General features: G+C 46.5%; 3 protein-coding genes across 3 annotated transcripts in view; all 3 read left to right on the forward strand.

The window, feature by feature from the left end:
- The window catches only part of LOC109465545 (mycocerosic acid synthase-like), a 14,411-nt gene extending 6,103 nt beyond the window's left edge, over window positions 1–8,308 (forward strand). The window contains 3 exon segments of the mRNA XM_019762905.1: window positions 1–6,327; window positions 6,522–6,606; window positions 6,912–8,308. The exon segment at window positions 1–6,327 is cut by the window's left edge and continues 153 nt beyond it. Of these exon segments, the coding sequence (XP_019618464.1) occupies window positions 1–6,327; window positions 6,522–6,606; window positions 6,912–7,180 (6,681 nt within the window). The 3' untranslated portion in view covers window positions 7,181–8,308.
- A 3,764-nt stretch (window positions 8,309–12,072) lies between these two features.
- On the forward strand, window positions 12,073–14,806 carry LOC109465554. Its single transcript, XM_019762917.1, has 7 exons — window positions 12,073–12,189; window positions 12,337–12,449; window positions 12,778–12,906; window positions 13,206–13,337; window positions 13,589–13,699; window positions 14,167–14,362; window positions 14,552–14,806. The coding sequence occupies exons 2-7, from the start codon at window positions 12,348–12,350 to the stop codon at window positions 14,686–14,688; spliced, it is 807 nt and encodes a 268-aa protein (XP_019618476.1). The 5' UTR covers window positions 12,073–12,189; window positions 12,337–12,347; the 3' UTR covers window positions 14,689–14,806.
- A 7,187-nt stretch (window positions 14,807–21,993) lies between these two features.
- On the forward strand, window positions 21,994–23,675 carry LOC109462243. Its single transcript, XM_019758807.1, has 6 exons — window positions 21,994–22,091; window positions 22,226–22,354; window positions 22,472–22,603; window positions 22,734–22,844; window positions 23,013–23,220; window positions 23,524–23,675. The coding sequence occupies exons 1-6, from the start codon at window positions 22,005–22,007 to the stop codon at window positions 23,673–23,675; spliced, it is 819 nt and encodes a 272-aa protein (XP_019614366.1). The 5' UTR covers window positions 21,994–22,004.
- Window positions 23,676–24,906: the final 1,231 nt, after the last annotated feature.

Here is a 24,906-nt window from a genome sequence, read left to right on the forward strand (position 1 = left end):
GCCATGCATTTAGGCTGTTCCTCTCTGAGGAACAAAGAATGCAGCGTCGCCCTCGTCGGGGGCAGCAACATCCTCCTCATGCCGGAGGTGACCGTGGCGTTCAGCGCAATGGGGGTGCTGTCGCCTGACGGATTCAGCTGTCCGTTCGACGCCTCTGCCAACGGCTACGTCCGCAGTGAAGGGTTCGGCGCCGTCCTGTTGAAGCCCCTCAGCGACGCCGTGCGAGACAGAGATCACGTGTACAGCGTCATCAAGGGCAGCGCTATATCCGACAACGGCTTCAGCCAGAGCATCACCATGCCGTCCTCCGGCGATCAGGAGAAGCTTATGAGGACAACCTACGCCCGCTTCGGAGTTCCCCTCTCCAGCGTCACGTACGTCGAGGCACACGGGACAAGCACGCCCGTCGGCGATCCTGCAGAGGCTGAAGCCATTGGCAAAGCCTTCGGTCGACGCTGCGCCTCTCCGTTGAAGATCGGGTCTGCCAAGAGCAATTTCGGACACATGGAGTGCGCTGCAGGCATGGTGGGGCTCATCAAGACAGCGCTGATGCTGGACAGGCGAACCCTTTGTCCCTCCGTCAACTACACCAAACCGAGCCCCAAAGTTGACTTTGACAAGCTCGGCATCTCCGTCCAAACCGAGGTCGAGAAATTTCCACACAACAAGAAGGTGACCCTTGGCGTCAACAGCTTTGGATTTGGAGGAGCCTTGGCCCACGTGATCATGGAAGAGCACAGTCCTTCACAATCGACGCGCCCGTCCTACAAGAAAAGGGGATGGCAGTTCGGACCAAGCGACCAAGAGGGTGACTTCATCATTCTGCCGCTCAGTGGGAAGTCTCCAGACGCCCTCCGGGATCTTTCCTCCAAGTGGCTGACGTACCAGGAAGATAAGGATGCCCTCAGCGTTGCCTCGTGGGTAGCCACGCGCAGAGACCACTACCAAAGCAGGCTTGCCGTCGTGACCAATTCGGGGGCCAAGGCCAGGGAGGGTCTGCAGTGTTACGTCAACAAGATGGCCGCCGCCGACGTCATCACCGGGACAGCACAGAACTCCCGCCCGAAGGTCTGCTTCGTCTTCCCCGGTCAAGGGCAGCAGTGGGACGACATGGGGAGGAAGCTTTATCAGATGGAGTCTGTGTTCAGGGACACAGTCGACGCTTGTGACCGGCTCTTCGAGCGAGTCAGCGGATGGTCCCTTCTGCAGATGTCTGGGTTGTTCATCACTTCCAGCGCCGGCCCCGCCGAGCTCACCCTCGCAGACATGAAAGTCTCTCAGCCTGCGATCCTGTTCACCCAGCTCGGCTTGTTTGCTTTGTTGAAGCACTGGGGGATTCAAGCCGACGTGATCGTTGGGCACAGTCTGGGAGAGGTCGCGGCAGCCTATGCATGTGGCGGTCTGACTCTAAGCGAAGCAATCCAGGCCATCTACATCAGAAGCACAGAACAGGTCAAACTACAGGGGACCGGGAGCATGGCAGCCATGCGCGCGTCAAAGGAGGAAGCCGAGGGGCTTATTGCCGAGTCCGATGCCGTGAAAGTGGCATGCGACAACTCACCCACATCTGTCACCATCGCGGGATCAACAGACGCCATTTCTGCACTTCAAGATCAGAACCCAACGAAAGTAAAAATGCTGCGTGTTTCCTGCGCCTTCCACACCGACCACATGGATCCGATCAGAGAGTCCTTTCTCGAAGCGATGTCTTCCATGCAGACGGGAGGAACGGGACAAGATCCTGTGCCTTTCTACTCTACAGTGACAGGAGGCCACTACACTGAGAAGTTTGGCGGCCAGTATTGGTGGGACAACATCAGAGGACAGGTCAAGTTCACGTCAGCCATTCAAGCCATCATCCGAGACCACAATCCGGACGTTTTCATCGAGCTCGGCGCCTCCGCCACGCTGTTGTCTTCAGTCAACCAGACGCTCAAGCACGAAAACTGCCCCATAAAAGTCACCGTGCCCTGTGGACAGCGTCAGCAGAACGACCACAAATGTATGCTCCGTGCCCTGGCCACTCTGTACGTGAATGGAGTGGGCATCGACTGGACAAACGCCACCCATGACGCCGCGGAATGGACACCCGTTCCGACATACGCCTGGCAGCACCAGCGACACTGGCAAGAATCCGAAACCTCGCGGAAGAGGAGGCTGGGACTCGAGGACCGCAGCTTCAAGGGGCAAAACGGCAACATCACCCTGGAAAAGTTCCCCTTCCTCGCAGACCACGTGGTGAATAACAGCGTCGTGTTCCCAGGGGCGGGATACATTGAGTACATGGTGCAGATGGCAGTGGATAGCTCTGAGAACCCAGCACTGGAGGACATCCGCTTCAAACAAGTCCTTGTCTGGCCAGAAGGCAACGACGTCAGCAAGAGCAAAGCCTCGGTCCAACTAGCATGCACCAAGGAGGGGAGGAAGATGGAGCTAGCCACGGACAGAGTACATGCGGGCTGTGTTGTCGTCAAGTCAGAGGAAGCCAGCAGGTCAGAGGGTGGTCTGGACACGGAACCTTCAGAGGACATGAAGTCACTCTCGTGTGAAGCGTTCTACGAGCGATTTGGTGAGCTGGGATTGCAGTACGGCTCCGAGTTTCAGGTCGTGCGGCAGGTTTTTGTGGGAGACTGGGAAGCCATTGGCTTCTTGAAGCCAGCGACAGATGCACAGCAAAGGGTCCAGACGACAACTATGGACGGCTGCTTCCAGGTAGCCCTCTCTGCCATCGGACCAAGCTCGGCTCTGTATCTTCCTACCCAGATCGCCACATTCAAGATGTACGTGCCCTCTCTGCCGCTCGGGGAGCCCATGGTAGCACGCGCCACGGTTGTTTCCCGTACCAACATGTCATTCCACGCTAACATCACACTGGCAACTACCCAGGGGAAGATCCTTGCACAAATCGACGGGTTCGAAGCGACAAATGTTTCAGGCATCAAGACAGACGTAGACACAGACAGCTGTCTGTACGAAACGGCATGGCAACCTATCACCTCCCATCTGCCCCAGACAAGCATCTTCTGCGACCTGTTCAAAGAAGACCGTCTCCAGGAGGAGTACGGAGTCGACATGGAGATGATAGGAACAGCAGAGCAAGCCCTGCCTAAGCTCAAACGTCTGACGCTGTCCTACATTCAGCACGCATTGGATTCTGTTCCCGAAGATGAGATCAGCCCAAGGAACAAGCGGTACACAGAGAGGCTCAGAACCATCGTCGCTGCCGGAGGCAAAGACAAAGACGACTGCAAGTCGCTTGACGAAATCCACGAACGCCTGGATGAGATAAGGAAAGAGGTACCGGCGATGCAGCAGGAGTTCAGTATGTTGCAGCGCCTTGGAGACATGTTGCCGACCAGCCTCCGCGACCCCTCCGCTGCCCTGCCGATTCTCTTTGCCGCCGACTGCCTTGCCGAGTACTTCATGGACTCCCTGACCACCAGGCTGTACTACCGTGGTTGTGCAGATGCCATGGAACAAGCCGTGAAGAGCGCACTCGAACGTAAACAAACCGTTCGGATTCTTGAAGTAGGAGGCCGCATGGGGGGACTGGCACGTCACCTACTGAAACCTCTCAAAGCCCAGGGAGACGCCGGGCACATTGAGTACGTCTTCACTGATCTGAACACGACCTTTTTCGCACACGCCAGCCAAGTGCTTGAAGATTACAGTAGTTTCGTCAAGTACCAACAGCTCGACATAGAGAAAGCAGTGGAGCCACAGGACTTCGTCCCAGGTACGTTTGACATCGTCCTGTGCATGGACACCCTTCACTCGGCAGTGGACGTGATGGAGGGATTACAGAACATGCAGAGTCTCCTCTGTCCGGGTGGCTGGCTCGTCATGTTTGAACCCACAAACGCTTTCTACATGTGCGAGTTGGTGTTCGGGTCGCTGGAGCTCTGCTGGGTTTATGACGACGACTACAGGAAGGACAACTGCTGGCTCTCGCGGCAGGAGTGGATCAACCTTTTCACAGATGGCGGGATGTGCGATGTTGTGAGTGTGTCTTCGCCCCAAGAGTTCTTCCATTCCATCGTCATTGGAAGGAAGCCAACGCCCTCAAGGGCAGCCCCAGTTATCTCGTGTGATGCTGACAGCCAACAGTGGCTTCTCCTGGGTGATTCTACCAGTCCTCTCACCGGTGCTATTCAGAGGATGCTACCAGACAACACTGTGGTCCATCCCATCGGCGACACGATCGACATCCCCAGCCAAGGCCCTCCGCTGAAAGTCGTGTACGTCTGGACAAAAGAGGACACGTCCCTGGCAGCCACGCGCGCGTTAACCCATGCCCTGTACCAGGCTTCTGACAGAGTTGAGAACGTGTGGGTTTTGACGGTGGGCGGGAGCGTTGAGTGTGAGAATCCGACGTCAGCCCTCCCCGCGGGATTCTTCCGAGTTGTGAACAGCGAGTTCAGAGACCTCCCCATCTACACGGTAGATCTGCCGTCAGAAGTTCTGAATGGGCTGACAGGCGTCGTCGAGACCCTTCTCAAGTCCGACCCGCCGGCGGAGAGGGAGTTGGCGATCCGGGATGATGAAGTCCTGGTTCCAAGGCTGCTCAGAACGTCTGTCTCAGATGGCCTCCTCACGTCCCCCTCCGGTAGCTGGGCTCTGGATATCGCTCCCGGAAAGACAGGGACATTGGATGATATGGCGTTCTTCGAGCAAGTGCCCACGTCGCTGTCAGGCAAGCAAGTCAAGATCAAAGTTCACGCGGCAGGCTTGAACTTCAAGGATGTGATGATGTCCCTCGGACTTCTGGAAGGTCTCAACCTGCAAACACAGTTCGGCCTGGAGTGTGCGGGGACAGTCGTGGAGGTCGGTGATGAGGTAAACAGGATCAAGGTTGGAGACGAGGTCATCGCATTTGGCGACCACTGCTTCGCGTCACACGTCACCTGTGACGAGCACTTCGTCATGGCCAAGCCTGCGCACGTCAGCTGGACGGATGCAGCTGGGTTCGGCGTGGTCTACCTCACCGCGTACTACGCCTTGATCGAGAGAGCACGGCTCGAGGAAGGACAGACGGTGCTGATACACTCTGCCTGTGGCGGGGTGGGACAAGCGGCGATACAGCTGGCAGACATGGTGGGTGCCCGTGTATTCTGCACCGCTGGAACCGACGAGAAGCGCAGCTACCTGCGACAGATGGGGATAATACACGTCTCCGACTCCAGGTCTACCCAGTTCTACCATGACGTCATGGAATGGACGAACGGCCGGGGAGTGGACGTCGTCCTCAACTCTCTGTACGGTGACCTGCAGACAGCGACGATGAAGTGTCTCAAACCTGGAGGCACCTTCTGTGAAATCGGGAAGCGCTCCATGCTCGAAAGCGTCGGGATGAACATGGGCCTGCTGCTGAACAACAAGGCTTTCTTCTCCGTTCAGATAGACCTGCTGATGAAGGAAAGACCAAAATACGTCCAAAAGATGATGGAGACGATCGGTTCTCTTCTGGATACCGGCCGTGTCGATCCTGTTCCCACGACAGTTAAAAGCATCGACGACTACAAGGAGACGTTCCGCTGGACGTCAAAGGGTCAGCATATCGGGAAGGTCGTCTTCAAGGTGCCAGGCGAGTTTGAACCGGAGAACCTGGTGCCTTCTGCGTACGCTTTCCAGGCAAACGGCACCTACGTCATCACCGGTGGGTTTGGCGGGGTCGGCCAGGCCCTGGCGCGCTGGGTGGCGGACCGCGGAGCGAAGCACATCGCCCTCCTGTCCAGGCGCGGGTGCAGAACAGCCGAAAATCGCCACACAGTCGAGTACATGGAGTCCACCGGAGCCAAAGTGTACACGCACGAGGTCGACGTGTCGGACAAGACAGCCCTGGGGAACGTGTTGGACCATCTCCGAGCCGACACCTCGGTTCCTCCGCTGAAGGGCGTCTTCCACCTGGCCGCTGTGATTGATGACGCCAACGCCTTGGACGTGACAGACAGTCAGCTGGAGAAATCCATTGCAGCAAAGGCACGAGGAGCCCTAAACCTGCACGAGCTGACAAAGGACGACAAGCTTGACATCTTCTTCCTGCTGTCCTCCGTGGCCGCCACCTGGGGCAACCCGGACCAGTGCGGGTACGTGGCGGCCAACAGCGTCCTGGACGCCCTGGCGGAACACCGACACCACCAAGGTCTCCCGGCACTGTCTGTACAACTCGGGGCCGTGAGAGGCGTCGGGGTCCTGGAGGGGAACATGAAGGCATCCAAAATCGTCCAAGGGAAGGGGTTTCTGAGCCTGCACGTTGAAGAGATTCTCCAGATGTTGCCACGACTCCTGAAGTCCAGAGACACCCCCATGGTCACACTCGCCAACATGGTACGTTATCGTCACAACATTATTCCATTTATAGAAAGAAATAGCATGTTATGAAATGTACTGGTGAGAATCAAATTCCTGTGACAAAATTTCATATCATGATATGTTGAGGGTTTAAATTTTCAGATCAAGATATGCATTTTGCTGTTTCTTTCCTCACTGACCAACTTTTCTCTGTTCATGTGTCTGTTCAGGACTGGACGAAATGTCTGCAGTTTTCGTATCCAACCAGCATGAAGTTTCGGCACCTCGCAATTGGAAACAACAAGACTAAATCTGGTAAGTCTTCCTTTCTAAACTCCTTAAACATGCTACTCTAAGTAGTCTGGTCATCGAATTTGACCCAACCCTATTTTAGTCTCTTTCGTCCTCCATTTGCGAAGAGGACAAAAGAGACTCGGAAGCTAAAATATGTTTGTTTGGTGAAAACAGACATATCTGTTTGTTTATTCCAAGTCTATTCCATTTTATAACAAGTTTACTCCATAAGGGGAGCACAGCAAGCCATATTGATCATTATTGCACATTTTTTCCACATAGATTCACATCATATATTCAAGTTATCTCTGTGTGTTCTCCAATAGTTGACGCTGACCTGAACGAGGACGACCTGCGCGAGCGAGTGTTGGAGCAGCTGGGACAGATCCTCTGCATGCCGCCGGACCAGATCGACCCCGACCAGCCCATGATCAACTACGGCGTGGACTCCCTCATGGCCGTGGACATCGTCAACTGGATGAACAAGAACTTCGACCTGAGCGTGTCCCAGCTGGACATACTGGGCGGGATGACCACTGCTACAATGGTGGGGAAAGCTGTGGTCGGGGAGGTAGCACTGCCACTATGCAAGTAGTTTTCAGAAAGAGAGAACATTATATTGCAGTGGTCGACGAAAATGTTGGTCTTCGTACCCTTATTGTTTTGTTTTACTTTACAAGGAAATTTCTGTTGATTTTTTTTATAATGGTGTGGAAAGCTGTTGTCTTGGAGGTAGCACTGCCACTGTGCAAATAGGCCAGAAGAAACCATTGCTGTGGTTGACCTAAATCTTGATATTTTTTTTTAATATCAATAACAGATGATTGTGAAGAATTGTACAGTGAAATTTCTGTCGATTTTTATTACAATCGTATCGAAAGCTATAACTGGGGAGGTAGCACTTTCCCTTGTTCAAGTAGTACAGGAGAAAATATTGCTGTGATCTACAAAATGTTGATTTTCGTAATGGTGTTGTTTTGTTTTACTTTGTTTCGTAATTCTTAAATCGGGGTGAACAATTGTTCAGAGAAATCTGTGCTGATTTTTTTTACAATGTTGGGGAAAGCAAATAGGCTAATAGGCTAAGAGAAAACATTGCTGTGCTCTTTTTTTGCCCTGCTTTGAGTATTAATTGTTTTGTTTTGAGTCTTGATTATTTAGAGTGAAGAATTTTTCAGTGAAATTTCTGTTGATTTTTCATTATCGTAGAGAAAATATTGCTGTGGTCAACGAAAATATTGATGTGTTTTTGTTTATTTATACAGATGATAAGAATAAGAATAATAAGTCATGGTGAAGAATTGTTAACATTTTCAGTGAAAGTTCTGTGGTTGTGGGTTTTATATGACAAAAGAGATGTTTGAGTTGTTTTGTGCTAATTTAAATCTACAATAAGTCAGGATAAAGAATTGTTTAATGAAAGTTTTGTTGATTTTACGAATGATAATAGTTTTGTGGTTGTGGATTTTATATGATAAAGAGAGGAGGTTAAGGGGTGGTTTATACCTTTTGTAAACCTTGGTACCTGTAAATGCGAAGTTGTTTTATCTTTACTTTGGAACAGGTATATACAAGAGAAAGCTGCATTATGTAACATCAGGATTATTCTAAGAGACAATTTTCTAGTCATATGTTTACAAAGTAAGTTGAATCAATCCTACTTCATTGAAAGTAAGTGTCATTCAGGAAGTGGAGGTGCTAAATGACATACGAATGTGTTTAAAAGTTGGAAACACAGCTGACAGCAAACACAGCTGACAGCCATGTTTGTTTACATTCTGGTATTTTGTGGTGGTGCCACAAACTAGGTGCGCCTCCTGTGGCTGTTTTACCGTCAGCCATACATGTCAGAAATGTGAAACAATAGCACAAATATGTTGAATGAAAAGTGGAAGTAGTATAAGTACAATGATATTTCTTATCTACTGGTGCATGGTGAATGACACGTTTGAAATGGATAGTATGTCCCTTACACAAGGCAGTGTTTGTGTCTATCAAATGTAATGCTGTTTTAAGCATTAAGCAAGATCTTCGTGTTTTTATTGTATATGTTGGTGTGAGGAATAAAAGTTTGTGAAGATACGTCATTTGTTGGGAAATGTAATGAGTCATGTTCTGTGTTTCATGGCGAGAAAAGAAGACAATGACCTTTATCTGTGTGTAGGTGGATCCCATAGTTCTGCATTAGAGAGGTGCCCTTACATAGACACTCAGTGAGAGAGAATTAGTACCAGGGAAATTTGAATTATACCCGTTATCTACTCCCTAAAACACAGGAAATGGAAGTAAATGGTACGGGCATATCATTCATCTGTCAGAGCAGTTACAGAGGCTCGAGCGCTGAATAAATAGTAGAAATAGGCGCGGCCTAAAAAGAATAATGTACCTGGCCAGGGGAGTTTACCGGCTATAGAGAGTCCAGTAAAAGTCATGGATCACACACACAGGATATCGGTTACAGTACAGATACAGAAATCAAAATGGCAACTAGGATAGACTTTGAGTGAGCTCTAGAATTTTAGAAATCATAGAAATATATGAAAAAGAAAAAAACATCTGGACTTACTTCACTTGACGGCGATTGCTGAGCTACCGTTGAGCGACCAAAACTCGAATTGGAATATGAAACACGATGCAGAAATATGACTTAAAAACAACAAAACACACAGATTTTTTTTCCAACGTGAAAAGTATTATTTCTTTGTGTATGGAATTCACTGAGCAATGTGTGAAATAATTGGTCGCTCAGCGGTCGCAACCTCTTTAATATGGGGAAGGTGTGTAACCGTACAAGTCTGCCTAAGATTGTAATGTTGCCCATATTGTCCAACATACACACAGAAGCCATTTGACGCATCGCCCTAGTCTACACCAGACTACATTGCAGGCTGAATAATTAGTAGAAAGCAGGCAAACTGGACCCTCTATGGCCGGCAAACTTCTACGTATTCTTTTTAGGCCGATTTCTACTACTCTCCAAGCAGAGGTTTGGGTTTTGGGGGTATTTTTAGCGTGTTTTTAGGCTTTTTATCGGGGTTTCTCTTTTGCACTGAATTTGTCTTCCTACCAAACCCAACTTGGTAGGAAAAAAAATTCAGTGCAAAAGAGAAACCCCGATAAAAAAAGCCTAAAAACACGCTAAAAATACCCCCAAAACCCAAACCTCTGCTTGGAGAGTAGATTTCTACTATTTATTCAGCTTGCACTGGAGTCTGATGGAGACTAGCATCGCCCTTGGCACATACACGTTTTGACAGGCCACACCTCAGTCCTCGAACACAGACGTACACACACATTCTGCCGTTATCATTACATCTGAGTCAGCCTCTGGAAAAGCGTCTGAAACAAATCGGAGTCCAACTCCGGTCCTTAGAGTGAAAGTTTTCACAGCTCTGAGATTGTTCTGAGGGGTCCCAGTGCCTTAAGATGGCCGTGTTTCCTCAAGCGTACATAACGAGGTATTCGGCATCCCTGAAGTTCACTGACCCGCCATTTTGAGTGTAGTGTCACTAAAGGAGACCGAGACTAAAAACTGAAGAGTCTGACGTAAATGGTGTCTAAGACAGACTGCATATCATAATCATTTTTTCTGCAGGCGTCCACATCGGCGAGATGGGTGTATTTGTGAAATGAAAGAATCTATATTTGTGACATTGACTGTCCAATGATAAATGGATTCAGATACTGTTTGACAGACGCCTCTGGATATAAATGAGCTATTTTACAGTCAGGATTGACCTCTTTGACATATAATTGTTCTACTTTTGCAAAGCCGCGTTTCCTTGTCGCGTTTCCTGGTGACACTTGGTCTGCGGTGTACGTGATGCAAGCATAGACATCTGAACTGACTTTCATGTCATGCCAGGTTAAATCTGGCAATAAAACATCTCAGTAGTCACGCGGAAGTCCTCCCATCTTTAGTTCAGATGTCCGTGCTCGCATCACACACACAGACATCAGGTGTTAGTCTCCAAGCAGATCCCAGGGTGGCAAAAAAGTCAGTATCAAATTGGCCAGGCTGTATCCATTGGCCAGACGGGGTCCAAGGGTGGCGTGGTGGACCCTCTCTGGCCATGCCAATAGATACTGCCTGGCCAATTTAACTTCTTTGACATACAATTGTCCTATTTTCTTTACGCCAACCCAGCGCAAAGAAAGAAACCCCGATGAAAAAGCCTAAAAACACGCCAAAAATAAGCCAAAACTCTGCTTGGAGAGTACCTGAATTAAAGATGGTGGGTCTTCGTAGCGATTCTCGGAACAGGACTCAATTGAATGGGTTGAATCAGGTTGGGCTTCAGTCAAATTTCAGTCATGTCAGGCTTAATGACCTGATTCCTAGAACTGAACTTTGTAATTACTAGATGAACTGATACCTTGAATTGTTCTCACGATACGAAAATGCGTCTTCTAACGTAGCCTCTAGCAGGCTCCGTGAAGAATCTGGAAAGAGTAAAAATCGGCCAAATAGACAAATGTTATGCCACGGTAATCTCCAAGCAGATCCCAGGGTGGCAAAAAGTCAGTATCAAATTGGCTAGGCAGTATCCATTGGTCAGAGAGGTCCAAGGGTGGATGATACTGTCTTTTAGCCACCCTGGGATCTGCTTGGAGATTAACACCTGATGTCTGTGTGGGTGATTCGAGCATGGACACCTGAACTAAAGATGGGCGGGACTTCAGCGAAACTAGTGAGATGTTTTATTGCCAGATTTAACATCTTTGACATACAATTGTTCTATTTTTACCAATTCGTGTTACCACGACGCCAACACAGGCACGTAGGCACCGGAATTAAAGATGGGAGGGTCTTCGTAACGATTCTTGGAAGAGGAAGCAATTAATGGGGTACAATACGGTTGGGCAAATTTTGATGTCAATGAACTGATTCCTAGAATCCTAGATTCCAATGCCGAACTTTGTAATTACTAGATAAGATGATTTCTCGAATTGTTCTCAAGAAAATGCCCTTTAGCATAGCCTTTACCTAAGGCGTCGAGAAGCGACTGGAAAGAGTAAAAATTTGCCAAATAAACAGACGATATGCCAGGGGAGTTGGTCGCGCTAAGAGAACAGTTTGCCACTCCCGGTAGCCGCCATTACGTGCCATTCTGATCAAGGGCCGAAGTAACCTATGTCTCTTACCTACAGAACAACTTTCTGCAGCCTAACACATACAAGACAACCCACAGTATTATTTGTCATCTCCAGGTAGTTCTGCTTTGTTTCTGAACTTTTTCATCATTATGTGAGGGGCTGCCATGGTTGTTTGGGTGGCACACGGCACAAGTCAAGGTCACTAGTGGGGGGGGGGGGGGGCAGAGTAGAAGCCCTCAGATAGAAATAATTGGTTTGACATTTCCTTGTGGTGTGTGGGATGATGATGCAATAGCTCACTGTTACATAAAATATTTTACCCCGAAGTCGGCACGAGGACTGACATGTGCGTTGATTTTGTCTTTGAGTGGTACAGAAATAGATTTGAATATTCATGAGTTCTCGGTACAGGAAACGGTGCGCTTGGATAAAGAACAGCCAAACGGTCCTGTCGCGCACACCACAGCCAGACTTCTACTGTGTGCAGACTTCCCAGTAGTGGGTCTGGTGCGTTCTTAGGAACTCCATAAGCTGAAATTATATAGATTTTTGCATTTAAACTACTGCTTATAAGTTAACGACACCCCAGCTTTATGTTCGTTCGTTGATGTATAGATTTATCGATGTGATTTATCGATGTTCTTTCTAACACAGAATCATCTACCATGGCGTCTTGTGAGGAGAAGAAAGAGCCGCCGCCTCCGACTTACAGCGAGAAGCCGCCCGGCGGAGTCTTCCCGGAGGAGATCGAGAAAATCAAACTGCAGGTGAGCCTGACCGTAGGACGTTTTGAGCAGTAAGGCTAGAAAACTAGTTGGGCCAGAGGGTTTAAATCATCTGCAAACTATGCTAGCCAAGATTGCTCTTCCAAATGACTTTCATACTTGTTTAGCGGCAAAGTATCTCTGTTTTATTGTAACGACTGCTAATGCCTGGATTACACGCGAGGATTTTGTCCGAGAAATATGACGGATTGGGCAATTTTTTTGTCCGTCATGAGCGGCGAAATTCCATCAAGTGACAGAAAACGGGCGCTGGCTAGAACACCGGACCGTTTGTTTCCCCTAACTCCCATGATATTTTTTCCTCCCACAGCAAGAGGCCCGAGCAGTCAACCCGAGACGGAGGAAGATTGTGATCGGTGTGATCTGTGTGCTGGGGGTGCTGCTTGTGTTGGGCCTCGTCAAACTGGGCATCCATCTCTCTAGGGACCCAGTCGTCAAGGTAAATGCACGAACAACTCATACCTGTGTATTTACAATGTACTTGAGACCTACATAGAATCGTCTGAGTCACTATACCCACGAAAATACCAGTCTTTCAGTGAGTCTAAAAAGGTATATTCCTTATCACAGCATGCAGTGGGCTTGATGATTATTTCCCTTCTTTCGCAAAGTCTACAACGTTACGAAAACACAACAGAACAGACACGCACCATCATTCCAACTCCGACTGCATTCAAATGCACCTGGAAGTAAAAGGTTGGGCTTTATCTGACTCTGTCTACTGTGTTTTTGGCTCAGCGAAACCTGCGGTTCCGCGACGGAAACCAGCTGTACTGGGAGACCGTCGAGACCGACGAAGACGAGGGTACCGACACGTTCTACACCGATAGCGCCAGCGGGGCGGCGGCGGTCATGTTCGACCACAACAAGGTAAGCTTGGCCGCAGTCTACACGATACTAGCATTGCCCCATATTACATTTAAGTCACGATACGTTCTTTTCAAAAGGCTTTATCAGCTTCAGAATACGAGCATAGTCTCTACATAGTGGTTCAGGCTTTTTGTCATGTACAAATATTTCTTGTTTACCGATCATTTTGTCATTTTTTGGGGAAATGTTCACTGAGAAATGCTATAATGAATCACAGAGATTTCTGATATATCGCTACTCTATATTTCAAGGACCTGAAGGCGTACAAGTTTTCCGGGCGGGACATCTGCTACATCGTGCCCGAAGACGAGGGAGAAGACGAGAAGGCGAAAGAAGCTGCGAAGGAACTGGAAAGCAAAGAGGTACAGTTACTAGTGTATCAAAATCACCGTTGGTGTTTTAAACCCGGTGTTCTCTCGATAATTTATGTACGGTCCTTTGTTCGTCGATCGCCGAGCCCGGTCTAATTTGATAGCCCAGGGGCAGATTTTCGGGCGAAGATTATGCTCGACACACCGGCGATGTACAAACTTGGCGACCTTCCAGCGACAGAACAAATAGTCACACCGCAGGATAAAAGATCGGCCGACGGGTCTGCAAGCTCAATTTAACAATTTCAACAGAAAGGCATGCTCCGATTACCATGGGATTTGTTTTACCTCCGTGCGATTACCGAGCTCCGTCCAATAAATTTGTTAGTCTAAGAATAGACTTAGACTATGCTCGACTCTAGATCTCCGTCAGTCTCCGACGATATTTAGATTTGGCAACTTTTCAACGACCGAAAAATACCGTGTGACACGGGCTTAACCGCTAACACTTTCCACAGGAGGGGTCCACCCAAGCCTCCAAGAACGGGGGCCGCAGGAAGATGGCCCTGGACGAGTCCCGTACGGAGACCCCGGAGCTGAGTGAGGCGATGGGGCTCTTCTGCGGCGACCTGGAGCCCCGCTGGGCCAACATCGAGCTGCCCGCAGACAGCAGCGAGGAGGAGACAAGTGACGGCATCGTGCTCATCGCTCCAGGTATGTTTAGAAGAATGAACTGGATTTGATTTCTTTTCAAGTACTTTACGATCATTATTTTGTATACCAATTTGTTGGAGGCTTACTTATCTGATGGAAAACAATGTTTGTAGATTTACGATTATCACATGCCCCAGGAAATCGTTTGCGTCGTGTTTATCTTGTCTCGTTTGTTGTCGTTCCATACAGCTTCGCCAGGTGACGCCTCTGCCGAGCCGAAGAGCCGCGCGAGGCGTGGTTGGCTGTGGGGACGCCGCCGCAGCAACAGGCGCTGGCACGTGTCAGGTCACTGCTGCTGGGGAGTAAGCATCACCTGGAGGTTCTAAAGTCAGTAAAGCAAAACCGAGTAGAAACAACAGTTTCTATCACAACCAACGCTTTGAGAGAACTACGAGTAGTTTGCTTCGAAGTTATAGTGCAAATTAAAATCCATATTGTAACTGACTTGTTCGTGCGTCTGTGTTTTACTCTAAGTTAAGTTTATGTATCACAGGTGTTAAAGAATTAAGAGTCATGCCCCTGCCCTGTCAACAAGTCAATGCAATTAACAGTTTTGTAAAATAATGTGTGCATTATAAATGCGTAAGAAGGGAGGAAGGGGCGAAGAAAGCTAGGAAGGGATCCGGATGAAGAAAGGAAGGAAGGAAGGAAAGAACCAGTGAAGGAAGGAGGGAAGCACTGATTTTAATTAGTATTGTGTTTTGAAAACGTTGCCCTCCCAAACATGTCGGTAGATGGGGCTTAAGCTCCACATATAGTCCGTCTGTAATTTGTGTATTAAAGTATGTTCCGCGGAGACACAAAAGGGGGCGTGTACAATACATGCATATCAGGGATCAGGCCCTGCGGCGTATTGGGATATCACAGGTGCGAGTACGTGCCAAGGCCAAGGGTCATGTGTGTGTGTGTGTGTGATAGGAAAACGGCCTGGTCGACCTCACAATCGTAGGTAGCTGTGCCTGCTTATATGTTACGTCACAGCGTCAAGCAAATTTTGTCTGTGTTGTTGTTAAAATGGCCTTGAATGTAAGAGAGATAAAAACTCAGCAACACTGGTGTACATGCATATTATTCCAAAGGGGAAAACAAAAGTATGAAATGATAATATATGACAGAGAATTTTAATGACACAAAAAAGTACAGCGACTTTACTACATGTACATCAACAGTTCGTGAATCACAAGATGATAGCATGTCCACAACACGAGGTATAATACCCTGCAGTACCGTACAAGGCCGCTAGAGTACCCATAGTTGACCTTGTCCTTTGTTGTCCCAACCACATCGTACTTCAACCAAGATACATACACCACCTGCAGACACCGATATGATAGTAGATATTCTTTGTTATGAAATCATTGAGAAAATTTAATACTTTCCCACTGACATTTGTTGATCATTGAAAGGTAAGTAAATAAATATTCAGATCAGCATTCACCTTCTGTGAAAGGGCTCTTTCATTGGTTCACGTTCGACCTCATTGACCTATAATTGTCTTATTTTTGGGAAATCTCGTTTCCTCGTCCCGTTTCCTTGTCACACCTGGCCGATACCAACAGATACTCAATGATAATATATTAAAGATGGGTGGGTCTTTGCTATGACTCTCGAAAGAGGAAGCGGGTAAAATCTGAATGTGAGCTGGCCTGCTGCCAGACTGAAGTCTATAGACAGAGTCTATTATGAGTATATATATGGCCTTGATGTGTATTTGGTGGAGAAACTTCAAGAACTAGAAAGGCCGGCATTTGCCCTGGAGCAAATGCAGCAAATGGCTTCATTACAGCCCTCGCACCAAAAATGGACCTGTCCCCCTCCCACACAAATGGATTTCATTTTCCGGGCTTGAAATTATTTTTTCCAGCTACTAACATGCAAAATAGTTACACAAAGTAAACATTTCAAATTTACTGAAAAATTTACGTGAAAAATCACAAGTAGTAAGTAGTGTAAAAGGTAATAAACAACATTGTCGTACAATGTACTTTAAATTGCTACTGCTACTTTTAATGACCCCAAAATGCCGCAGTTAGGCCATGTTGATTTGATTATATGGATGACATCCTCCGGGAGCCCCAAAACTGATGCGAGCGTGCGAATAAAAAAAAAGTTTTGCAAAAAAAAAGTTCTTTTCATTATGAAATCTACGTGGTCGTGAGGGTTGAACAAATGGGACAGAATATGGTTTGGCGAATAATCTAATCTTCAAGTTCATTTCCTTACAATTTCGTCTTTTTTCGTTTGATTTTGGCATTCTACGACATTGGTATAGTATTTACTTATTTTTTTTGTAACTTACGGTATATTTTTGCTCATTTTACAACTGTTTTGTACGATTTACAGTTTGGTTGAAAACTTTTTTTTTTTTGGAAACGGCCGAAAATTCATGCGCGCGCGGATGTCATCCATATAATCAAATCAACATGGCCTTACTGTAAACCAATGATTAGCCAGGAGTGTTACAAGCTGGGCTGTATATGATGCCACACCAATTTAACTGGTTGGTTGGTTCTCTGATTTCTTTAAAGAAAATATTTGAAGCGACAGGGCGAAAAAATAAAAAATAAAAACAGGTCTAGGCATCCTATTATGACCCCAAATCTACGATAGGAGCCATGAAGTCAACAGTGTTAATATGTAAACAACGAATTTTGAACTTTTAATCGAACCACTGCATTGATAGATGGAAAACTGTAATAACTAGGAAGACAAAGACTTTCCTCAACTGTTGGGAGCAAACTATGAGCATTTTTTAGTTGATTCAGAACCAGAAACTTTTTTTGCAAATCAGAAAAAAATGAAGGGGCGAATCCGAGAACCGTGAAATTAAATTGGTGTGGCCTTATGTATAGAAAAAGAATTAACTGCCAGGGCATCTAGTGTCGCTGCAGTACTCCCAGCGGGTGCTAGGGTCTGTTGTGTAGCACCAAATGGTGAACGAAGTGCCGTCCGGGTTGCGACAGTAATTTTCCACTAGCTCTAGATATGGGTAGTCCTCTGCCCGGTAGCCGTGAGCTCGAGAATGTGGAGAGTCGGTGTCCCAGCGCTGACAGGTTTTCCCGTTTATGGTCACGGAAAGGTTCCCACGGTAGTCTGAACCGCCTGGCTTGAATGGACAGCCTAGGATTTGTACCATCAAGAAAAAAACTGTCTTCATGATTTTCCCTTAAAATGACGTTTAATTGAAATGTGAATAAGTTGTGTCTTTCAATCCCAATGCAATTTGAGGGCGGCAAAGCATGATTCTGGATGAGAAAATATGTCTGATATTGAAAATTTAATTGCCATTTCTTAGGATTTTTTCGTGCTCAAAGGTTTTGAAACAGCCCAACAACAAGGCAGTATTTTTTTTGTTCACCATGCACCCAGTATTTCAAGCCCTTGTAACAGAATTAGACCTTACCGCATACTGGCACATCACAGAAGTCCCATCGGTATTTGATCGACGGATCCATGGTGTAGCACCAAACTCCGGGTTCATACCCAGCAGGATTGCGGCAGTAGTTCTGCTCCAGTCCTGCTGACGGGAAGTTCTCCGGAGTCAAGTAGTGGGAGTGGGGAGTCTGCCTGTCCCAGCGCTGGCACGTCAAGCCTATTTTGGTCACGGAGACGGTTCCTCGGTAGGATTGCCCATCCCCCACCTGGCAATCTTCTGCTTGATAAGAATTAGACAATAAGATTAATAATAATAATAATAATTCTGTTATGAATTTCAAGTGAGGCGAAGCCTACACCACTTCTTCCAGACATCAAACTAAGTCCTAGAAAAATTGTTTCCTGCTTAAGTCCTGAAAAAATAGATCTATTTTATAACAGAGCTCATGGTACAAGTACTTTGTAACTAAATGGCACGGAATAACAAGTTACTAGTACAGAAAAGTCAGATAATTTTTGTACCTGTTTTATTGACAACAGACGAATCAGTCGTTTCCTGCAGGGCATTTTGGTCCCAGTAGGGGGCGCTGGGAAACTGTGTCCCGCCTACAAATGCGTACATGGAGGCTTCTGTGACCTTCCTTGTCGTACATGGCCCGCCATGTGAACTTTGACCTGCATGACAGAGTGGCACAGACAGAAACATTTTATGCATATGAAAAAGGGAGTTAACAAGCGTTAATGTCTGAAGTGGTGGTGTGGCGTAACAGTGTTCGGCTCAGACCCAAGAGGTCCCGAGTTTGAATTCTGCCCGATGCCACTATGGCCAATCTTGTGTAATGGGAAAGGCAACTTACACGACTTTCCTCACTCCACCCAGGTGTAAAATGGGATCCTGACTTTAGTTGGGGAGGTAAAAGGTGGTGGAAGGAGGGGGATGGGCTCAGCCTTCTAATACCCTGTCCTAGACAATTGGATTGACAATCCACAGCCCCTACTGCCTTAAAAGGGCTACGGGACTATTTTTTCATGTCTGAAGAGGGGGTGTTATTTTACGAATTGAGTTGATTTTATCAATTAAAATAAAACATTATAGCAGAAAACTATTTTGCAGACTTTCCCTTGTGCAATGTGCGTTGTATCGCTCGATACGAACCCATGATCTCAGTCTTATATCTGTTGGTCATTCGACACCGCACAACAAAACAACATAATCCTTTGATGGTACATTGTATGGCACAGCTCAAAATACTTAATAATATGCATACCTGCACTGGATTGAAAATTACCTGCCCCACTTAGAAGTGAGAAAGCATAGATTACAAACTGTTCAGAAACCATAATGCCATTCTTTCTTTTATACTGCGTTGCAATTGTTGTTACAAGGTGCAAAAAGTACACATGTACAGTAGCAACCCTGAACTAAAACGTGCAAACAGATATTATAACTGTAAAAAATACACTTGCTTACCATAGGAGAGGAAGCAAAGTATGAAGAGTATCATGCAGGACCTGGGAGACATTTTTTCTTCACTCTCTTTACCCTTCAGCTCAACAACCAAAATATAGCGCCGTTAGCGGCTCGGTGGTCATGCCGTCAAAGTGGCCAGTCTACTCCCAGTGAGTTCTTGAAATATGTAAAACGGCACCTGGGTTTTCCTCTGAACAGGAAATTTGTCTGCCATCCAAGGTGTGCATTTTTTTTATCTTTCATAAGATCGCCGTAGATGAAAGTCTGACACATCAAAAGTGATGTGCACAATGGAAATCCAACATTTTCACTTCAACCTCACTGTTGTTTCATGTCTGTTCCTCTGAAGCTGATGCCAGAGCCTTGTGTGTCCAGATTTACACTAAGCCCCAAATGCTGTCTACAAGAAAGAATCAAAACAGAATATGTCTGATATACAATCAGAAAACAAAAGATAACTAGAATTTATGTAACATTTGCAAAGCAAATGCATCACGTTTACCTTCACATGTTTCCGCCATTTAAAGCTTTGCTCTAGACACAGAACCCATTTTCGGCCTGGAAAAGGCTACGGAGGAACCTTTACCTTTTACCTATCTTGAACTTGAACTCATCTCAAGCAAATGCATCCTCTAAGCATGCTTCTGACCAATACGGGGCGGTTTTCTGTGTCTCTGGCTTAGGGAAACTGAGGGTGTTGACCATGTCCCAAAAAACATCAAGTTGTTTTGTAAGGGGAGGGGGAGGGGGGTGACATTCTGTGGAGGATAATCTTTGCCTTTTGACATTTCGACGTGCACGTGTGGTGTGTAGATGATGCAATACTGTCAGGCAGAGCTTCCACTGATGATGATATGGTGACTGATGCGTGTTTTGGCTTGCAAACGGACGTTTATAAGTATGAGAGAAGATCTTATCTATAATCCAGAAACACGCGTTTTCAAACGAATCTATAGCTAAAAAAGGCCATATACATCAAGATATTATAGCAACTTTGCACATCTATCTTACCTCAAACCTACTTATACATGTAGTTCACCTGTAGTATTCGACAAAAAGACTTCGCAGGAGGAAAACTGCGCTGTTTATTATGTTGCATTTTTAAATCAAATGAAATCTAAGAGGGTGATGTTCAAATTCAACCTCTTTTACATGTACGAGTCTCACATTTAAAGCTAGATGTGTCAGAAATATCTGCCTGCCTGCCTAAGTGCTCAGGTCAGAAGCTGGCTCATTGTCCCTTTCCCGTAAGGTACCTCCAAGTAGCACGCAAGTTCTGCTGCCTGTAAACTTGATCTAGTCAGCTACAAATGTCACAAACATAGTTCTGTTTTGTATCAAACCTCATCAATATTCTTATTCGAGAGATCTTAACTCCAGTAGTTTCGTAATGTTGATAATATCATTGCTACTTTCCCGTTGCACCTTTCACATTGCTCAGTAAAAGTTTAATGAACTTACACTGTGAAAGGGCTCCCATGTTGCAATGTTTAACCTATTTGACTTATAATTATCTTATTTTTGCAAAGTCGCGTTTCCTTGTCGCGTTTCCTTGTCACACCTGGAGCCTACCATCATGCCAACACAGACACCTCGACTAAAGATGGGCGGGACTTCATTATGAGGTCGCAACATACGAGGTAAACTGGCGCGTGCATTGGCCCACAGCCAGACTGAAATCTTGCACCAGAGTCTGCTATGATTTTAACTTGGTGCCTGATATATTCAACTCATCTCAAGCAAATGCATCTTCCGAATATGTCACTCTCCGAATACTGTACCTAATACCTCGTTACGGACGGTACTGTTCTGCTGTTTTTCTGAGGGGAAAAACTATCAATGGTAGTTGCCATGTGCAAGACAAACTACTGCTTCGTGCTTGAATGATGTCAGACAAACTTTACACTGATGTGGACAGGACGGTTGATATACGGTTCTTGGCTATCGGCCAGCCGCATGTTTCAGATGGACACAACATCGCCAGACGATAAAGCGCACCAACCATGAGAGTACTTCAAACACTATGAGGAAAACGTAAACCTCGAATTAACGTTCTAGTTAGTACTGTAGTGCTCAGAACTAACTTTTAGGAAAATCGGGAAACTTTTCAGCCGCTCGTGTATCAACAATACCTTGAGATTTTGTTTTGTATGACTCCAAACATCGTGGATTTCGTTAAATATTAGTTATAAGATGAATACTGGTCCAGAAGAAAAGTAGTTAAAGATGTGTGTTGAATATTTAAAGCCACCTTTTGTGTTCAATGTGGGAACTTGTTGGCTGATGGAAGGTTATGCATATGACGACTTGTTCTCCCTGCAGTGAGGTGGTTGCTGCAATTGTTACTGAGGTTGTTGCAATCGTAAAATGACAAAAATGCAGAGCGTTGTCAGTTTTAAGTTGCAAAAAATTATTTGTACAAGCTCAACTGTCTGCCAGGTGGGTGGGGCTACAATCGCCAAGTATGGCTCCTCCCCCGGACAGACATGATGTAATCAGGTCAAATTCAAAATAGCTTGTCTTTTGTGCCTTCAAAGAAATAGATTTGAATATTCATGATTTCTCGGTACAGGAAACTATAAAAATGTATATAAACCCCTCAATACCGACGGCTCTGCAAAAGCCGGCCAAGACTTCTACATCGCGCAGACCTCACTGCAGACCAGGTGGGTACTTCTGTACTTATAATGCGGGTTGCAATTGTAGCGCTTACGATGCAAATTCAAGCTTTCTGCAACACTACATTTGTATCAGTTGATTGCATGCTTTGTTATTTTCTCCAGAGAATTGCTGAAAATGACGTCCTGTGACGAGAAGAAAGCGCTGCCCCCGGCTGACTTCTCTCTGGGAGGAGCCTCGCCGCACGACATCGCACGGATCAAGGTAAACAGCGTCACGTATGTACATCGCACGATGCACGCACGGTGATTGTTTCTGTACATTGCTTGTCGTAGGTTTGAGAAAAAAAAGTGCAATTGTTTGATTTTTGATGTAAACTTTCCTCCTTGCTTAAACAGGAACAAATCCTGGAGGGAAACCAGAAGCGTCGGAAGATCGTGATCGGAGTGACCTGCGGTGTGCTGGCCGTGCTGATCGTTCTCGGCATCCTGCTTGGCGTTTACCTGAACCATGACACCATGAAGTCGGTAGGTACACTTTTTCACTTTTTTTCATATTCCAACATGAAATCTCAAGACAAAGTCTTTTGGAATAGGGATGCTGTGCTTTGTTTAATTCTATTTGCTTCTTTTTTTTTGGTGTAGCGACATCTGAAGTTCCGCGACGGAAACAAGCTGTACTGGGAGACCGTCGAGACCGACGAAGACGAGGGTACAGACACGTTCTACACAGAGGGCGGCAACGGAGCGGCGGCCGTCATGTTCGACCACAAGAAGGTACATTAGATAATAAACCTGTTTTTAGTCAAGCTTTCAAGGTATCTGCTATTATTTTGCACATATCAACCTACGGATTCTACAGTACAGCGTCATTTCTTTACGTTCCTGTGTTGTCTTCTCTATATAGGAACTGAAGGCTTACAAGTTTTCTGGGCGAGACATCTGCTACATCGTGCCCGAGGAGAAAGGAGAGGACGAGAAGGTGAAGGAGGTGGCGAAGGAGCTGCAGAACATACAGGTACAGCGTTAGCTTTCAAAACAAATGATAGGGATCTTTTTTTTTTACTGGCGATCAAGTAGTAAATGACGTTTTTATCTGGTAGCAAACAGAATGTGCACTCAGTCTAGTTTCGTCAAGATTTCTGTGTTCCTACAGCCGCCTTTTTTTGCCTTTTTTTGTCCACAGGAGGGCTCGACTGAAGATGTGAAGAACGGCGGCCGCAGGAAGATGGCCCTGGACGAGTCCCGTCCGGAGACTCCCGAGCTGAGTGAGGCTATGGGGCTCTTCTGCGGCGACCTGGAGCCCCGCTGGGCTACCATCGAGCTGCCGGACAATGACGATGCAAGTAGCGACATCGTGCTGATCGCTCCCGGTACGTTTGGAAGAACTGTTTGTAGTATAGATGATACTTTCCTAGTCTAGAAGTAGTATTTTTAAATAGAAAATATTGTGTCTGTGTACGGTGACGTAATGTTGTGTACGGCCCCGTGTATCACCGAACCTTTGCACGTAAAAGAACCCAACACACTTATCGAGAAAACTTGGGGTGAACCGGTGTGGTTGGCTTTACACGTGAGCTGTGGCGAAGCCGTGTTGCGGCTACGTCAAAAATCACTATGCTTCTCCTCAGTTAAGCATGACTGTTTTACTTCACTTTACTTATCGTATATTTGCAAATCGGTTGTCATTCCTGCAGGGTCGATTGCGGACACTTCTGGCGAGCAGAAGAGCCGTGTGAAGCGGGGATGGTGGGGCCGCCGCCGCCGCCGTCGCTCCTTCAGCGGGAGCGTTTATGGCGGCTATAACGGGGGCTGGTATGTGGGCGTTTCGATCAGCTGGAGCTGGTAAAGTCTAGTCGGTAACTATAAAGATATCCAATGCAAGTTCAGGGCGTCAAAGCTGAATTTTCAGAGTCAATTCTCTGGTCATCCTGTAGTAAGTTGAATCAATCTTACCCCATAGCACACTGATATCTGTGAGACAGAAATGCAATGTCGCTGAAAAAAATTACTTGTTGTATTTCGTGGGCTGGTCCTTGCTATTTATGGGTGGTAGGGGCTATTTCGAAGGCTTCAAGTATGGAATAATGGCAAAAGTGTGCTAAGAAATGGCAGTAAATATCAATATCAGACATGATTTCCTCATCCAGAATATTTATTTTTGTTTTATCACCCTGAAATTGCATTGGATGCCTTCAACACCGAACATGCGGTTTTTGAATCGGTGTGTACACCGCAAAGTACATGTTTTAAGACAGCTTAGAAGTATTTTATTGTGAAGTCAACGTATACTTAAGCTTAAGTTCATAAGATAGGTGAAAAGGGTGACTACGTTTCTGTTCTAACATCAACATATATACATGTAAGTCTTTTATGTTATTTGTTTATTACTTTATTCGACTATGTGGCTGATATCAATCGGAATGTAACTGACGCCTTCTACAATTGTATTGAGGGACATATTGATGTCTGCAATGTATCGTTTCTAAGCTAAGCAAAGCTTTTGATAATTGACAATATAGTGAAAAACATCATCATACCTGACTTGTGTTTATTGTGTGAGTGAGTTAACGTTACTGTATGGCGAGCTTGTATGTCAGATGTGTCGAAGCTCCCTCCTCCACTTCCCCTCAGTTCCACTGATGTGTTGACATTTTCGGAACCTACTTTAAATTTTGCCATGTTGTCCCAAAGGAATGGCTGAAAATTTATCTTGCTACTGTAGACATCCCAGCATTATGGACTGTCGTGGCCCCTAGTTTTCCCTACGGCACTGAGAGTGTGTCCTTCCGCCAAGCCTCCCATCCGGCGTACGTGAAGGGTTTTGATTATGTGGCCATGGGGGGAGGGGCTGTGGTATAATTTCCTAGAGGGCACATTGGCTCTGACCGGAGCCGAGGAGCTTGCCTCTGTAAGCCCTGGAAACAGTCTGGCTCCGAGGATAGCAGGAATCAGAAAAGCCAGCTGGAAAGATCGACTGCCATAGGAAAGGCATGTCTCAGCACACTGGGCCGTAATATGAGACAATACTAGTACATGTGTACCTTGTTGTGGTCGAACATGACCGCCGCCGCCCCGCT

The sequence above is a fragment of the Branchiostoma belcheri genome, unplaced genomic scaffold (assembly GCF_001625305.1).
Source record: "Branchiostoma belcheri isolate BF01 breed outbred unplaced genomic scaffold, Haploidv18h27 scaffold1, whole genome shotgun sequence".
Taxonomy (NCBI): Eukaryota; Metazoa; Chordata; class Leptocardii; order Amphioxiformes; family Branchiostomatidae; genus Branchiostoma; species Branchiostoma belcheri.

What these genes read in the sequence shown, in the direction of transcription:
- LOC109465554 (XM_019762917.1), top strand. Translation starts at nt 12,348, where the DNA reads ATGGCGTCTTGTGAGGAGAAGAAAGAGCCGCCGCCTCCGACTTACAGC. An exon ending in CTAGGGACCCAGTCGTCAAG is followed by an intron (nt 12,907 to 13,205) that starts GTAAATGCACGA and finishes TTTTTGGCTCAG; the next exon opens with CGAAACCTGCGGTTCCGCGA. An exon ending in TCATGTTCGACCACAACAAG is followed by an intron (nt 13,338 to 13,588) that starts GTAAGCTTGGCC and finishes CTATATTTCAAG; the next exon opens with GACCTGAAGGCGTACAAGTT.
- LOC109462243 (XM_019758807.1), top strand. Translation starts at nt 22,005, where the DNA reads ATGACGTCCTGTGACGAGAAGAAAGCGCTGCCCCCGGCTGACTTCTCT. An exon ending in ACGACATCGCACGGATCAAG is followed by an intron (nt 22,092 to 22,225) that starts GTAAACAGCGTC and finishes TTGCTTAAACAG; the next exon opens with GAACAAATCCTGGAGGGAAA. An exon ending in ACCATGACACCATGAAGTCG is followed by an intron (nt 22,355 to 22,471) that starts GTAGGTACACTT and finishes TTTTTGGTGTAG; the next exon opens with CGACATCTGAAGTTCCGCGA.